At 44.0% G+C, this 18,009-nt stretch overlaps 1 protein-coding gene and 1 pseudogene across 2 annotated transcripts in view; both read right to left on the bottom strand.

The window, feature by feature from the left end:
• Nucleotides 1–229: 229 nt before the first annotated feature.
• FTCDNL1 (formiminotransferase cyclodeaminase N-terminal like) overlaps nt 230–18,009 on the bottom strand; it is a 44,837-nt gene continuing 27,057 nt past the window's right edge. The window contains exons 5-6 of one of the 2 annotated variants that reach the window (XM_045295966.1): nt 15,208–15,393; nt 230–1,540 (exon numbers count right to left, since the gene is read on the bottom strand). In XM_045295966.1, the coding sequence (XP_045151901.1) occupies nt 1,104–1,540; nt 15,208–15,393 (623 nt within the window). In that variant the 3' untranslated portion in view covers nt 230–1,103. The remainder of the gene's footprint in view (nt 1,541–15,207; nt 15,394–18,009) is intronic. The other variant, XM_045295968.1, reaches the window with a different exon arrangement.
• LOC101660446 lies at nt 11,619–11,992 on the bottom strand (annotated as a pseudogene).

Here is an 18,009-nt window from a genome sequence, read left to right on the forward strand (position 1 = left end):
AATCCCTTAGGTTAGAAAACAATATCTAGTCCATCGTGTTTCCATTTTTGTTGTACTTACATTGTCGACAAAAAGACAACCACCACAAAACCACAATTCTGGAACAAAATAAATACAGTTAGATTCAAGAGCCTGATGTAAATAAAAAGTCTAGCATATATCACTAGAGCTTATAAAGAGACTGTGCGCTAGTGTGAATTTATTTTAAGGAATTAAAGACAAGGATATCTATGGGAGAAGGCATTTTCCTTGCTTTATGGATAGAAAGCACCATGTACTAAAGCAATACGAATACTAAGAGTGTACACACCACCACCGGCATTATTAAGAACCTTCTTTAAATTGACAAAGAGGCTACACATTTTTCCCTCACCCCAATAAAATGCCTCCCAGAGGGGTGATAGGTACCTCTCCTCTCTCTGCTCAAAAATAAGAGATTCCCTCCGCATTCACATTTCCCACTTATGTTCAAAAAGCATAAACATAAGGTGCTGGAATTATGCCCCAAGCCACCATTCTAGTTCTCAGTATGAACTTAGACAAATGGGACAAATCTGGCTTTGGGCGCTATCGCCAGAATGAACAGTAGGCCATCCTAAAACTGGCAAAGCAAGAAAGGCCAAGTGTGCTTGAAATGGGGGGGGGGGGTTATTTGATCTTTTTCTCCACCTCGAAATCACTTGGTACTTGATTTTCAATAATTCACAATTTAAAAGAAAGAGTATGCAAAGGAAAAAAAAAGAGTTGATACAGAATTTGGGACTAGTGAGCCCTTAAAACCAAATAAATCAAATCCACTTTTAGTTATAGTCACAATAATTGAAAGCTATTTTACCCAACGGATTCTGGAGGTCTTCTAATACATGCAAGTTACCAGCACCTGATACACAGCAGGTGTGCACAGATTTAGCGACGACTAGAAAGATCAGAGACCATTTGGATAATCTATAAGTACTTGCTGTTAACCAGAAAATGTTTCCAATTTTCCAGTCAACAACCACAACCAAGATCTTTGTATCTGCCCCTCTGCTTCATTGCACTGAAATAAAATTTTGTAATGACTGATAGTTTTCTTTAAAATTTCAATGAAGCCTTAGGTTGGATTACATGAACACACCTCCCCGTTTCTTCCAGAATTCCCCAATGCCTCCTTTTATGGCATATTCGGCACAGCTCTTGCACTCTTGGGGGGTAAATCCAACTAACGCTCCACCAATGGTAGCAATTCCCCAGTCACTTGCCAACTTTTTAATCTGCGCTTCTATATAAGGAGGAGACATATACGAAAAACGGTTCCCAAGGACATGGTAAGCCAGGTACTGAAAGTCTTCTGTCGTTTCTCCAGCTTCTTGGTCTTCAAAACTCTCTACGTTGCAAGCAATTTCAATGTTCCCATCATGGGGAAAAGCCATTGCTTGAACGCCCTTCAACCCGTTTGCACTTGAGCCTCGAATGCCACTCGCAATCTCTTTTCCTGCAGTCAAGTCCCGAGAGTCAATGGTGACGTTGCAGTTCATCACGTAAGGGCTGGCGCCAACACCTACAGCATCAGAAAAAAGTGTGTCAGCCAAGCCGTGAAAATGGCTCATTTTGAAGGTTTTACTATTCAATCAAAGAGTCTCCTTTACTTCGTTTTACTTCAAAAAGAACAAATTCAGAGTGGTCAGTCATTCAGATTCACTCCACTGCCTTCGAGTTGATTCTGGCTCCACGTGAACCGCTAAGACAGGGTAGAACTAGCTGTCCCGTGGGTTTCTGAGACTGAAACTCTGCAGAAGAAACGCTTTCCCTCGGGCAGCGCTTGGTTTCAAGGTTGACTGTGACTAGCAGCCCAGTGCCTCGCCACTGTGTTTGCCATTAGGGAAGCTAAGCCAAAATCACCAGGGGCTCTCGCTTCACTCTCCGCGGTAAGGGGGAGGAGGAATAGGAACCCGGTGCATTGCTGGGGACACACAGAATGCTGCTGTCCCTAGAACGCAGGCAGGCCTCCCAAAGTTACACAAAGAACTACTTGAGCCAGGAGACTCATGGAAAAACTCCACGACCTTTCAGTTCCATTTTTCTGTGAACTTTTTGAAGCCCCCTCATGCACCCAAGAAACTTAAAAGAGCAGGGACACAAAAATGTACATTGTACATCAATGGCTACTGCAGCAGGATCCACAATAGACAGATGGTGGAAACAAGTATCCATCAACAGATAAATGGATGGAGAAAAGGTGGCATCTACTTACAGTGGAGTATTTTTCAGCAACAAAGAACACTAAATTCTGATACATGCTACAGCATAGATTAACCTTGAAAACATGCTGAGTGAAGTGGGTCAGATAAAAAAGGGTAAATACTGTTATGCTCCCACTTACATAAAGTATCAGGAATATGCAAGCGCATAGAGACAAACAAGTGTGTGTGGTTGAATGGAGTGCGAGTTATTGCTGAAGGAGGACTGGGTTTCTGTTTAGAGGGTTGAAAAACTTTTGGGAAAAGACAGTGGTAATGCTTACACAACAAGATGAATGCAATTAATGCCACTAAAGAGTGGTTAAAATGCTCAAACTTTTTGTTAAAGCTATTTCACGCCAATGTTTTCTTAATGCAAATATTTATCTTTTTAAAATTTTTCTAAAAATATTAGAAAATTTTCTAATTTTAGAAACTAATAGAGCTGAGTACGCAACAAATCACTTTATTTACTCTGAAAATATCCATATCCAGTAGGCATTCCTTTCTAGGCCAGTATGGAAGAGTCCAGACTTGGCGAGCAGAGACAGCAGAGCGCACTTAAGAAGGTGAGCGCCACAGCAGCTCGGGGCCTGGGCCTGGGCCTGGGCCTAAGCCTGTCCTGCAGCGCCAGGGCCAGCACTGCAGAAACTGGGGCTCCGTGCCACGCCGAGATGGCAGAGGCTGCTCATTGCACTCAACACAAACACCCACCAATATGCAGTTGGGTGACAATAGGTTACACGGAGCATCCACATCAAACACCTGTGGAACTGGGAAGGGCAAAGGGACACCTGGCTCTCTCCTATTGAGGTGGGTCTACGGGTCTGAGGTGCTTCGTAGGGATAAACCACCACCCCCCCTTCTTTTATGCAACTTGCGGGGGCGCCTCTTTCTTCCATGTTCAGCTTCCAAAGCTTCCTCTGGACCACCACTAACCCCCTGGAGCCTGAGCGCCCCAGAGCTCCGGAGTTAGGCCCTGTCTTTCCCTGCCTCTGGGATGGCGCAGCTCGTGTAACCCAACCAGCACTGCTCTAATTATAGTTTATACGATGGGCAACTTGGTGAAATTAGCAGTGGTAAAAAGAAAAAGCTTAGGTTTGCAATTTCCTTATTTTGGGGGGCCCTTGGGTGGGGCTTTCTACTCCCATAAAGAATTAGTCTCAGAAACTCGCTAGAAGCCGGCATGGACTCGGCAGTGAGTCGGGTGTTTCCATTCTTAAGAGCAAAGTTGACTGCGGTTCTTGCGGGATAAAGGACCGTGCTTGTCTTCAGCACCTAACAATGCCCTGGCTTCTCTTTCAACACGGTTGGACTATCATTGCCTTGCTAGTCCTCTCGCTACTTCCAAGCGTACGGCTCACGTTGCCAGTGCCCACCAGAGCAAGTGCCTTTTGGTGGGTTCACGTCCCTCGGGATCACTGTGGTTGGGGGGCTTGGTTCCCAAGCCTGGCTACTCTCATGCTAATAGACGTTTCACAGAAAATCAGTACATGGAAACCACATTTCATCATTTCCCCCACACATGCACATAATGAAACATTTCAACTCTCGAGGTTGGGCCTCTTCCTACTGGGAATTCTGCAGGAATGAATCAGATTACAGTATTTCTCCATAATGCTGATATCATAAAAATTAAATCTCCTAACAGTCAATACATCTCTCTGCCATCATCTCATGTACCAGTCCCTTACTCTAGATAGCTCTGGGCAGTAGACCATTTCACAGAGGACAACTGCATCTTTGGGGTCAATGCTAATGGCTTCATTTGTTAGTGGAAAACAACCAAGGATGGGTTCTCTCTCCTCCACCCTGCTTTACCAGGTAATGGGACAAGCAGTCCCACTGCCTAGAAGTCTGATTCTCACAGGCTACTCTTCTCTGACTCCAGAAGTGGCAACGTCTTTATCATCGATCCAACAAAATAGCTGAAAACTACAGACACACAGGGTTATGGTCAGCTCTGCTATTCAAAATACCTATCAGGTCTCGTAGGCCTTGTTAATCCATAATTTTGATGTGCTCACTGAGCGTTAGATAATCACATGTAATTTATCAGTTTGAAGGAGCAGGTCACTTTCAACGGAAGTCCCTCCGTGTGCTCCCAGCATCCCTGCCCCTACTCCCACAAGTAGGGCACTTCGGCCCTAAATGGGCACCTAACCCGCTGCCATCGAGTCGATTCTGACTCACAGTGACCCTCTATAGGGTTCCCGAGACTGTCCACCTTTATAGAAGCCGACAGCCTCATCTTTCTTCAGGAGAGCAGCTGGTGGGTTTGAGCCTCCACCCTTAAGGTCAGCAGTCCAGTGCCTTCCACAGGGCTTCCCAGGCTCTTCTGGAGTGTCCCACCTAGCATGTTCCAAGACATCTGTTACTCTCACATACCCAGTAAATTTCCCCCCCTTTTAGTATATGTTTCAAAATTGATCATTCCTGATAATAAATGAACTCATTGCCTAAGAAAAATCAGTAAAGGTAAAATAGCTGAGCTGTTAAACCCCGAGGACAGGAGTGCCGCGAGGAACTGACATGTCCCAACACTAGGAAATTAAGAGACCCTATTTTCAGACCTTAAAAATCATACTTCAAAGTAATCATTTCTCAGAAAAATAAAACTAAAAGGCAGGAATAACTTTTTTTCCTACTCTTTAAAATACAATACGAGGTAACCACTTTAAAAAAAAGAAAGAAAGGACAGAAACCATCCGCTTTTCATTTATGCCCTTAGCTTTAGGTAGGTGTTTCAAATTCCTCCATTGAACTTGACCCTCTGGTTTTATTTTGTTGTGTTGCTATATTTTGTTCAAGCAGCACATAAACAGAGACAGCTAATGAAACTGAAAAGTTTCCAGCCTGATCAGGGTAGTAACTACCACCTCCCTGAGAGGTGATGAGGCCATCACCCATTTCTATCTTCAGAATGGAAAGAAAAGCAAACCGCTTTCTCTGTCAAAATTCATGATTTTCCAATTTCCTCCATTTGATCTTTCCGAGTCCAGCACCAGTCTGAGGATCTAACTGCAATGGACCAAATTCTACATTCAAAGCCAGCAGTCCCTTTGACAACATTCAAGTTGAATTTTATTTTTATGCTAATTTCAACCTACTAAGGATTTTTAAATAAGAGATAATTAATCCTGGCAAATTGTACTTCTAGCTAAATGCCATATAATTAAAGTAATTCCTTTTTTTTTTTTCGTTTTGCTCTAAGATTAGAAACCTGATGTGAAAGTTTGTTTCTCAGTTTGTGATTTCGCTCCGCTCCTGCCTCCTGCAGATTGGCACTTGGCGCCCCTTACTGCAGGGCTGGAATTCCAAGTTTATTCCAACACAACTGTCACAACGCCCTGAAGCAAGCGGAGAACGGGGAGGGCGTGCGGGGGAGAGCTTTGGTAGGATTTCACTCTCCATGTGTTCTTGAATGAAAATTTTACCATCCTAAATATTGGTGTTTATTCTTCATTAAATACTTTTTTTTAATCCAAAAGAAAAAGAAACTGAGACTTAGTTGCTATTATTTCACAGGGAAATATCACAGGCCTGATGTTCCCCTAACAATTCTGTTCTATTTCTTGTGTGGCAGCGCTGGATTTATCATGTACTGCGCGGCTGGTGATTCAGGGGCTGCAGAGACCTTATGGTGAACTGATAGAGATGTAAACTCTTTATGCCAGATTGTTTCAGCAGAAAAAAACCAAATGCACTTAATTAACATCTGATGTGTAGCTTTTGCAAACACAAATGCAATATTTGTGTTTGAGCACTGGCAGTAATGACTGTGAACTATGCTATTAATGTCTGGTTTAAAGATGCTTGTGGTAGGGCTGTGTCTGGAAGAACACAAATAAAAAGCTGCATTCAGACACAACAATAGTGAAGAGCCCATTAGGAAAATGAAAAAGCAGCTCTCGGAGGAAAGCAGTCCCCCCTTTAGATCTAAATTATCCTCAAAAAATAGTCCCAGGCACCATCGTTTTCAATAATCAAAGGTGAAAAGATTCTATGTATTTTTCTCTGCGGAGAGTTTCATCTGGCAGGGTCAGCACATGCGTACGGTCGGCTTTAGAAGTCCTACATATCATGTTATGTTCCTCTGCTGTGGCTGGCATTAAAACAGAGAGCAGCTCAGGTGGCGTTTTAGGATAGTTAGTGGACTTTTCTTTCATTCCTCTCTCTCTCTCTCTGTCTCTCTCATATGCCTAAAGAGAGAGCTTCAAATCTATGGACATCACAGTTTGGAGAAATCGCTTCTCACTAACCAACGTGTAACTCTCTCATCAAATATTTTCTTACTGAAAACCTGCTGAGGACCAAAGGATGGTTTTTATACTGGGTATGGAAACATGCAAAAGATAAAATTTCCTTCAGAGCACTAGAGAAGTGGTCCTCAACCTGTGGGTCGTGACCCCTTTGGGGGTCAATGACCCTTTCACAGGGGTTGCCCAATTCACAACAGTAGCAAAATTACAGTTATGAAGTAGCAACAAAAATAATTTTATGGTGGAGGGGTCACCACAACATGAGGAACTGTATTTGATTTAGTTAAGGTATATTGTGCCAACCTGGCTGATAAACACATGTGGGATTAATTGAAGGGTGAAGAGATAATGGCTCAGTGAGCCTCGCCTTTCTAGTTCTTGGGTCTCTTGCTTTCTGATGGTTGGACCAGGGTGAAGCTGCCTTAGCCAGTTCCCTGCTTCAGCTGGCAAGGCTCACTTCCTGTGAAACATCCCTGAGGAGAAGCCACATGGACCTATCCTGATGCAGCCCTAGGCGCTGGAGCAGCCGGGTGGAGAGCCCCTGCCAGCATTGAGATGCTTACATGCTCACTGATTCGGCTTTCCTCCTGCAGTCGGCATCATTGCGTGTGTTTTGTGAGATTGAGGAGGTCTTTGCGGATTGGTGTTGGACATATGGGCTAATGTTGGACTTATGGGCTTGGACAGCACTGGGTTGAGATGCTTTCTTAATGTACATTTACACTTTATATAAAACTCTCTCTTACACATATGAGTTTCTGTGATTTGTTTCCCTAGTTTACCCAGACTAACACAATATTAAAGGGTCACGGCATTAGGAAGGTTGAGAACCACTGGTTTAAGATATAGATGATAGATAGATAAATAGATGGATAGATAGATAGATAGATAGACAGCTAGATAGCATTTATTTTCAGACTTAAACGTATCAACTATTACTGCTTTGCCCTCACTTATGTTCCCCACAAGCTAACTGCAAACTTTTCAAAGGAAATTTGGCTCAAAAAGTCTAGTGTGTTTGGCACAGGCTGCCCCTCATTTCTGAGCTCGTGCCCCCCCCCATACACACATACACACACACCTCTTCTGTTTAATACATTCTTTTGAGACTTCAAAACAGAAACCTGTTCCCTAATAGATTCTGCTTCCTCTCCAGTAAATGAATTTGTCACGGGATGTAGACCAAGAGCATTAAGTGTATAGCATCAATCACTTCTTTTTCCATCTTTTTTTCCGGAAGAGAAATAAAGAGAGCAACAATGTTTTGCAGCTTTTGTCTGGATGGGGGGGGGGGCGGATATGTTGAGAAACACTGCTGGAACCACCTCCCCAAATGATGGAGACATACATGAGACCACTAGAGAATACGGGGAGACTCACGGCTGTGGGGAACCAAATTTGTTGAAAATTTAGCTGAATATCATCCCTACCCTAATGACATCTGTACCCAAGACATTCCTTCAAAAATTAAAAGTATTTTACTCCTTTATAAATAAATATGTTGTTTTTAAATGAGAAGGTGTACACTTAAGTTAACCTAAGAGTTTAGTTGATGGTGTTCTTAACTTCTGATTACAGTCTGGTTTGTGGAATATTAGAAACTATTCCTTCACTCACATCCCCATTTACTGTTCCCCTTTGAAAACATTTGATTTTTCTTCTCCTCACACCTGCTTTGAACCTATTAAATGAGGTGTCATTCTTGGCAAGGCTGCTCTCAGGCTGTGGTGGCTGACACTCTGCCCGAACTTGGCAGCTCCCATAATTTTCATGTTTCTTGGACAAACTAGGTTGTTAGGAGATATTACTTGTCAGGAGACACTAGTGGAAAAGACATATGGGGTTGTGTTGCACTTTCCTTCTTCTCCTATAGAAAAATACTGTGAACTTTTCATCAAAGTTCATCTAAATGAATGCATTCAAACCCCGCTTTTACAAAATGGAACGCTGCTAAATCCTAATAATTACCTTCCAGGAGGAAGATGGGAGATGATCCCAAGATCAATTTAGAGAAATGATGAAAATAAGTCAGAAGCTATAAGAATATTAAAACATCTTCCTGGTCTAAACAATATAGCTAGCTAGATGATAGATAGATTAGATGGATGGATGGATGGATGGATGGATGGATGGATGGATGGATGGATGGATGGATGGATGGATAGACAGACAGACAGATAGACAGGCAGACAGAACAGGATAAGTAAAAAAGTACCGCAACAAAATCATAGACACTTTTCTTAAATCCAAATATTAGAAGGTGGAGTCAGTGTTTGTCAATATATCCTCAATCTGGATAAACATACTCCTGAAGGCAGAACTTCCATTCCTCTAGCCCAGTGGTTCTCAACCGTCCTAATGCTGAGACTCTTTCATACAGTTCCTCATGGTGTGGCGACCCCCCACCCAACCAGAAAATTATTTTTGTTGCTACTTCGAAACTGTAATTTTGGTACTGTTATGAATCGGGTGACCCCTGTGAAAGGGTTATTCAACACACACCCCCCAAAGGGGTCACAACCCACAGGTTAAGAACAGCTGCTCTAATCCTTCCTTGAGGAACCCTGGTGGTGTCGCGGATGGGTTACAAGTTGGGCAGCTAACAGGAAGGTCTGCGGTTCAAAATCCCCACCTGCTCCAGTATTGAAAGATGAGGCTGGATACTTCCGTAAGGAGCTACAGTCCTGGAAACCCACAGGGCAGCTCCACCCTGTCCAACAGGGCTGCTATGAGGCAGGCTGGACTCAGTGACAATGAGAGAGTTTGAATTCAGCCTTCCCTGGAAAATGCTGCATTCTCTGAGTGGCATCAGTGCTCCCCACCTCCCACCCTGGGATTGCTGGAACAATCCAGGGGGACTATAGTATACGAGCTTATAATTGCCGGGGCAGTGGGGGGTGCTCTTCTGAAAAGGGAGTGGTAAGCCAAATAAGTTTGGGAACCTGTGATTTACACCATGTCCAAATGGCAGTTTTGGCACCCTTGAAGGGCTCCAATCATGTTCTGAGTTTTGGAAACACAATGAAGTGGTAAGGGGTATGATGGGGCTGTAGGGTTTGTGGGTAGAAACCCCCCCAGGCAGCCCTTGCTGCCCTCGAAGAATGAGCAGGGACAGTGCTGTGTGCCGGGAAAGCCCCTCAGTGCAACTTCCCGAGCCTTTTTGCCATTATTGCAGGTTTCAATTTTCTTAAAACGCCTTCCAAGTAAGCCTGTGTGATTGTCCGGCGTCCTTCCAGAAAACTGACCCAGACTATTCCTTGCCATTGCTGTTGCTGGTGGGTGCCATCAAGTCAGTTCCCAACCTGGGGTGACTCCAGGCATGACATCCTCACAATTGTTGTTACATTTTAACCCATCGCTGCAGCTGCTGGGTCAATGCAGGGTCTTCCTCTTTTTTTTGCTGACCTTCTACTTTACCGAGCTGATGGCCTTTTCCAGAAACCAGTCACTGCTGACAATACAGCCAATGAACACGAGACAAACTCTCACTATCCTCGATTCTCAGGAGCAGCCAGGCTACACTGCTCCCAAGACAGATCTGCCTGTTCTTGGGCCGTCCACGGTAGTTCAATACTCTTCACCAGTGCCATCAATTCCCTGAGGTCTTCCTGAGATTCACTGACCAACATTTACATGCCTATGACGCTACCGACAATATCATGGCTTGGGTCAGGAGCACCTTAGTCCTCAATAGACATGCTTGTTTTTAGCACTTTAAAGAGGTCTTGGGCCGCCGTTTTGTCCAATGCGGTACATCTTTTGATTTCTTGATGGTGCTTCCATGAGCACTGATTGTGGTTCCAGCAAAAGAAATCCTTCATAGCACCCATCTTTTCCCCATGATGTTGTCTGTTGGTCCAATTGTGCGGACTTTGGTTTTCTTTACCTCGAGTACAATGCATACCTAAGGATGGAGTCTTTAATTTTTATCAGCAAGGGTTTGAAGTCATTCACAATCCTGATGCCCTTCCTTCTTTATACAGTCCAGCTTCTCAGATGAGTTTCTCGGGATGCGGACTGATGCATTTGGTGAATGGATACAACCGTGACACACATCTTTCCTGATTTTAAACCATTCGGTATTCCCTTCTTCTGTTTAACGTCTGCTTCTTGATCGATACATAGGCTCCACGTGAGAACAGTGAAGTGTTCTGAAATTCCCATTCTTCTCAATGTTCTTTGAGTTTCCTTTGGGAATCTCCCCACTAGCCTCCAGAGCCTTCTGAGCCAACCTCTCGGCCTTGAGTTCAACGGGCCCTGTTGGTCTCACGCCTTTATTCCCACACTGCCTGCACCATGAGGCAGACTTCAGATGACCTCGTGGGAAATCGCCATCACACCCTCCTCCACAGAACCCTCCTTGTTCCTTGTACACTCAGCTTTCTTTCTTCTGCACCACCGATCATGTTCTATCATGCTACATAAATCAGCTATTTATTCGCCTGTTCTTTATTATTGAATCCCTTACCACCAGCCACTAAAATACAAACTCTGTACGTATCGAAACATTCTGCCTTGTCCACTGATGACAGTGTCTGGCACAGGCTGTGCCTGTTGTTGTGAGGGGTAGGTTCCAACAACCCCATGTACAGCAGAAGGTAACCCTGCCTAGTCCGGCCCCTCCTCACAGTTGTTGCTAAGTTCGAGCCCATTGCTGCAGCCACTGTGTCAATCTACCTTGTCACGAGCCTTCCTCTGTTCTGCTGCCCCTCCACTTACAAGCATGAGGTTCTTTTCCAGGACTGGTCTGTCCTGATAACATGACCAAAGTACTTGAGACCAAGTCTCATAGTCCTTGCTTCTACAGAGCCTTCTGACTTCTTCCTAGACAGAATTGTTTGTTCTTTTGGCAGCCCGTGGTACTTTCATTATTCTTTGCCAGCGCCAAGTGCAAATGCATCAGTTCTTCTTCAGTTTTTCTCATGCAATGGCCAACTTTCACAGGCATTTGAGGCAAATGAAAATACCACGGCTTGGATGAGGCACATCTTAGTCCTCAAAGTAGCATCCATATTTTTCAATATTTTAAAGAGATCTTGTGCAGTAGATTTACTCGATGCAATATGTCATTTGATGTCTTTTTTTAGAAAACAAAAGCATCTTTATTGCAATAAACGAATCCAGTGACATTCATAGATCAGTTGGCTCGTGCAGTAAGAGACTCCAGCACATTGCCCGTGTGCTCCCGCAAGCTCCGCTCAGCTGCTGCTCTGGGGATCTCCATCGCGGTCATTCTCAGCTCCAGATCTGCTTTCTTCATGGTGACTTTGCTAGTTCCTTCTCCCGCTCCTGTTTGGCTTTCTGTGCCCGGGATCGTCTGTCTCCAATCATGAACATGGCCGTCTCCAGGTTGGAACTCTGGATCGCCTTCTCCTCCGCATGGTCGGTGACTCGTTCCAGGTCCACTGCACCACTATCGTGCATCCGAGGCTTTTCTGGAGGCCGCTCCAGATCACCGGTCTCAATCTCCAACTCCAGTTCCACATCCCCCTCGGTAGCCATAGCGATCCCTCGTTTGATTTCTTAACTGCTGATTCCAAGAGCATTGATTAGGGATCCAAGCAAGATGAAATCCTTAACAATGTCAATATTTTCTCCATTTATCATGATGGTACGTACTGGTCCAGTGTGAGATTTTGTTTTCTTTACATTAAATTGTAATCCACACTGAAGGCTGTAACTCTTGATCTTCATCAGCAAGTGTTTCAAGTCCTCCTCTTGTCAGCAAGCAAGGTTGTGCCACCCGCATATTCCAGGTGGTTAGAAAACTGTCCTCCGAGCCTGATATCACATTCTTCTTCATATAATCCAGCTCCTCGGATTCCTTGCTCAGCACACAACTGAATAAACATGGTGAGAGGACAGAACCCTGACACACACCTTTCTTGAATTTAAACCAGGCAGTATTCCCTTTTTCTGTTTGCACAATTACCTCTTGATTCCTGGACAGGTCCTGCATGAGCACAATGAAGTGTTCTGGAATTCCCATTCTTCTCAAGATTACCCCTCATTTGTTAGGATCCACACAGAAGACTATCCACCTTGGCATAGTCAATAAAACACTAGTAAACATTTTTCTGTGATTCTCTGCATTCAGTCAAAATCCATCTGAAGTTATCAAAGACGTCTCTTGCTCCATGTCCTCTTCTGAATCTGGCCTGAGTCTCTGCCAGATCCCCGTTAATGCATTGCTACATGTTGCTGAATGATCTCCAGGAAAATTTGACTTACAAGTGTTATCAATGATATTGCTTTAAAATTTGTCCATTCTGTTGGGTCAGCTTTCTTTGGAATGGGTACAAATATGGATCGCTTCCAGTCTGTTGAGCAAGTAGCTGCCTCCCAAATTGCTTGGCATAAATTAATGCATGCTTCCAGTATTAAATACGCTTATTGAAACACTTCAATTGGTGGCCTGTCAATTTCTGGAGCCTTGCTTTTGGCTAATGCCTTCATTGCAGCTTGGTTTTTATCTTCAATGTCGTTGGTTCTTGATAATTCGCTGCCTTCAGAAATGACAGAATGTTGACAGTTCTTGGTACAGTGATTCTATGCATTGTTTCCATCTTCTTATGTTTCCTCTATCATTCACTATTTTGCCCATATAATATTTCAATATGTTGAAATATTCAAGACTTGAATTTTTCTTCAGTTCTTTCCGTTTAAGATATGTGAGCATGTTCTTTTTTTGGCTTTATAACTCTAGGTCTTTGCACATTTCATTATTTTGCTTTGTCTCTTCAGCTGCCCTTTACATTTTTCTGTTAGTAGGTACTTCATAAGTATCTATTAAGTAGGTACTTCATAAGTAAATGTCTGGCACATGGTAAGTACTTAATAAGTATGTGTTATTAGTTGATTAGCTATATTATATTGTATTTTCCATGTTTCTAAAAATTCTTCCCAAACTCCATGCTTAACTGATGGATAATGGTCTTTACCTTTGCTATGTTAGACTTCAATCATTCCCAAATCCAAATATTGAACGTCTGCCTTGTTTCCAATGTTTGTTATTATAAATAATGAGTCCATAAACATACTGTACATTGTCTTTTCTTATTTCCTTAGGACTTATCACTAGAAGTAGGATTTCTGAAAGGCGGCTACATGTATTGTTAGAGCTTTGGAAACATATCACAAATTCATTTCCAAAAAGTTGAAACCAATATATACCACCATTAGCAGGATGAGTGCATGTAACTATATCTTTATCAGTATTTAATATTATCTTTAAATATTTTGGTACTAATTGTGACACCTTAAAATTAGGTGTCACAAAGATACTTATTAGGTGTCATAATATACTTAGGACTTGTATATTTTGGCAAACTTCTCTATGTAAATCATAGACCGTATGGGGTAAAAAATAGAGAACCAAAACCCCCAAATGTACTGCCATCAAGTCAATTCCAATTCATAGCAGCCCTACCAGACAGGGTAGAACTTCCCCTGAGGGTTTCCAAGACTGTAACTCTCTCTCCCTTGGGGAGGCTGGGGGTTTTGCTCTGCTGACCTTGCAGTAAATTAGTAGCCCAACACAACCACTACATTGCCAGGGGTCCCTTAAAAATAAATCAGAAATAAGAAAGCCACTAGTGCCTGTTTTGAATCAAAGAACATAAACTATGCATCATTAGAATAAAGACAGAGATGATCCCAACCACAGGCAACCATAGATATGGTGGGAATCAATGCCTGCTTTGGTTTAAACAGTTACAAAGTAAATTGCTCTTAAGAGAGGAAGTATGACCTGAACAGTTAACACTTGGTCAGTTGACCCCCTTCTCTGATGTACACTGGACCTGACCGAGCATGGTTTACGGTGTGACCCCCTACAGACAGCATCTGGGCAGGAGAGAATAAAGGCTCAATAAACAGCACCAGGACAGTGGCGTGCAGGTAGCGGGGGCAGGGGGAGGAGGGCACCACTGTCTTTTCCTAAGGTCAGTCCTGCTGGAGCAGCAGCCAAAGACAAAGGTTGGTGAAAGTCAGGGAAAGGCAGAAGCCTCCCTTCTCTTATCATTGGCTCTCTCTGTTCTAGAGACCACGCTCTTTAGAAACCTTTCCCCAAGGATGCCCGGAGAAGTGATGTGCTGCTGAAAGCACCAACTTGCCCGTGCTTGATGTAAGGTACGGAAATGCTCTCCTACCTGCTAAAAAGCAACAGCTATCCAAGTCCCCAGAGGAGTCCTGATGGTGTAGTGGCTGTTCATTGGCTGCTAGCCAACCGCAAGGTCAGCAGTTTAAAACTACTAGCTGCTCTTCAGGAGAAAGAGGAGACTTTCGACTCCCATAAAGGGTTACAGTCTCAAAATCCCACACGGGCAGTTCTACTCTGTCCTATAGGGTCACTCTGAGTCAGAATCGACTCCGCAGTGAGTGAATATGCAAGACACCTACTCCACGACACACATCATTCGCAGCCACCACCCAGCAACAAAAAGGTTACCATGTGACCCAGCAGGAGGCCTCGGGGTCCTGCCCAGGCGCTACAGCCACGTATAACTCCAATATCATCCTGGGGGCCATTTGACCAGGGGCCTAGCCTAGCTGTCCACCCTATGAGGGCCTGAGTGAGAGCAGAGACTGAGAGGAGACCCTCACCAGATTCAAGGAAGAGCCATGGTCCCAACCCTCCCTGCATGGGCAAGAGAGCAACTAAATAAGAGCCCCAGGATTCTAGTCTCAAGAACAAAACAAAGCAGAAGCAAAGTCATGTGCCGAACCTGTTAGACCACATCTCCTCGCAGGTGCTGCACCTAAGTCAGGTTTCAGAGCACTGAAGTCCCTCCTGGTGAACCATCCCAGCTGCTTCCTTCTCTGGACAAGGCTGCGCTTCTTAGGCAGGTCAGCTTCCCCGAACAGAAACACACTGCAGCCAGGAACACGGAGGACCAAGTTCTCTGCAATGCCTAAAGATCATACAGAAGGAAGTTGTGACACATTCCACTGAAAACCAGGCCCACGTCCAGAAAGTGAACAACTTTACACAAATTAAAAAACTAAAGTTGAAGAATGATTAGTTCTTCCTTAAAGCTATTGCTCAAAGGGAAGCATATCTTCTAGCAAACCAGTTGCCAAACTGGTTTCTATTTCATGGTAATTCTACTTCATGGTGGCCCTGTGAGTGTTAGAGTAGAATGATGCACCAGAGGGCTTTCAATGATTTATTTGTTGGAAGTAGGTCCCCAGCCAAGCCTCATGGCAGGCTCAGACTTCTGGTCTTCTATTTAGTAGCCAAGCATATTAACTTTTAAACCACCCAAGGGCTCTCATCTTTATATCAGGAGCCTAGAATTTCCAACTCATTTCAGATTTGACAAGAAAAAAATTACCATTAAGACTGATAGAACCGGTAACTTCAATTGATAAACAATTTTCTGATACCCCAGCTTGTACTAAAGAGCCCTGGTGACGCTGTAGGTTAGGTGTTGGGCTGCTATCTTTCAAACCCAAGGGGAAGCTATCTGCTCCCGTACAGATTTACAGGCTCAGAAACCCGACATAGGACCTCTAAGAGTTCGAATCAACTCAATGGCAGTGGGCTTTTTCACGTGTATTGACTGTTAAGGTGCAGAAAAAGTTAAGACTGGACCGGCCAAATCTGCACTGTCCAGCACAGTAGCTACTACCCACATGTGCTATTCATATCTAAGTGAATTAAAATGATCTAAGTGAATTAAAATGAAAAGAAAAATTCCATTTTCAGTCTCACTAGAACACTTTTTCAAGTGCTCCTGTGTCTTCAAGTCAGTTCCCACTCACAGCCCGACCTATCCATCACAGAATAAAACCGCGCCCAGTCCTGCGTCAGCCCCCATCGTTCACTACAGTGGAGCCCTTGTTGCAGCCTCTGCCCATCTCGCTTGCTGGCAGTCTGCTTCTTTTTTGTTACTGCACCAAGCGAGACGTCCTTTCCGGGGACTGGTCTCTGCAGATAATATGTCCCAGGTATGTGAGAGGAAACACACCATGCCTACTTCTCAGGAGCATCTGGCTGCACTTCTTCCAAGACACGTTGATCTGTTCTGCAGGCAGCCCTGTGCCCTCATCCTTTCAATACCCTGCACCAGAATTCAAGTGCATCCAGTCTCCCGAGGTCTTCCGGATTCCTTGTTCATCTTTCATATGCATGGGAGGCAATTGAAAATCCTATGGCTTAAGTCTGAAGTCAGGCTCACCTTAGTCCTCCTGGTGGCATCGTGGCTCTTCTGATACTTTAAAGCGGTCTTGTGCAGATTTGTCCAATGCAATGTTATTTGACTCGTGGCCTCCACACCGGCCAGTTGTTGTTGAACACGTCTATCATCGTATCAAGGTCTACCGGACATCATGGACCAGGGATTGCTTACTGTTTGTTGCCCCTGAGTTGAATCCGGCCAACCGCAGGTGTGTGGAGTAGAACTGTGCCGCAGTTTCTGAGAGCTGGTTTTTAGGCAGATCGCTAGAGCTGGTTTCTGAAGTACCTCTGGGTGTGCTTGAACTGCCAAGCTTTTAGCTAGCACTCAAGCACTTAATTATTTATACCACCTAGGAACACAGCTAGATGTTCGGTAAATAAGTCTAATCATATTGAAACATAAAACCAAACATATTGCCATCTAGTTGGCTCCAACTCACAGCATCCCTCTAGGACAAGAGGAGAACTGCCCCATAGGATTTTTGAAAGCTGTAATCTCTGTGGAAGTGGCCTGCCATAGCCATCTCCCAAAGAGCAGTTGATAGGTTTGAACTGCTGACCTTTCAGCTAGCAGTCAAACTCTTAATGACTGCACCAGTTGGCTTCCTGAAAAGCAGGTGAATGGAGGTTATTCTGGAGGGAAGATCATGTTTCATCCATCTTTGTTCTTTGCATCTGGGTCCCCTGTATATGACCTTATCTTCCCAAAGCAGATTAGAGAAGGCCTTTCCCTTTTTTAATACGTAACTGCTTTAGAGGACCTCTGCTTATGGCTATGGCATTTACTGTAAACCCCAGTAGTCCTGGTGGCATAGTGGTCACACTTTGGGCTGCCAACAACCACGTTGGCAGTTCAAAACCACTAGCTACTCAGGAAATATGTGGTCAGCATGGATTCAATAGAAGGGAGGTTTGGGTGCTTGTTGATTGTAGACCCCTCGTGGCATCGTAGGTTATGTGTTGGGCTGCTAACTGCAAGCTTAGCGGTCAGAAACCACCAGCGCTCTGCAGGAGAAAGATGAGGCTTTGGACCCCTGTCGAGTTACAGCCTCAAGAGGACCGCAATGAAGGTTACCAAACAGAATGTGGATAAATGGCTTAATGTAAAATTAATGACCAGATTTATAAACCTTTACTCAATTCACAATAAAGTTTAAATAAATAAATCTATATGACGCCTCATAAAAAGATAAGCAAATTCACATAGCGAAAGGAATGAGGGGAGCGCATGATGGGGACCCAATGCCCATCTGTAGACAACTGGACATCCCTTGCGGAGGGGTAGTGGGAAGAAGATGAGTCACTCAGGGTTCAGTGTAGCAATAATGAAACTCACAACCTTCCTCTA

This window comes from Echinops telfairi, unplaced genomic scaffold (assembly GCF_000313985.2).
Source record: "Echinops telfairi isolate 266 unplaced genomic scaffold, ASM31398v2 ScPeMD7_3;HRSCAF=10, whole genome shotgun sequence".
NCBI classification, from domain to species: domain Eukaryota; kingdom Metazoa; phylum Chordata; class Mammalia; order Afrosoricida; family Tenrecidae; genus Echinops; species Echinops telfairi.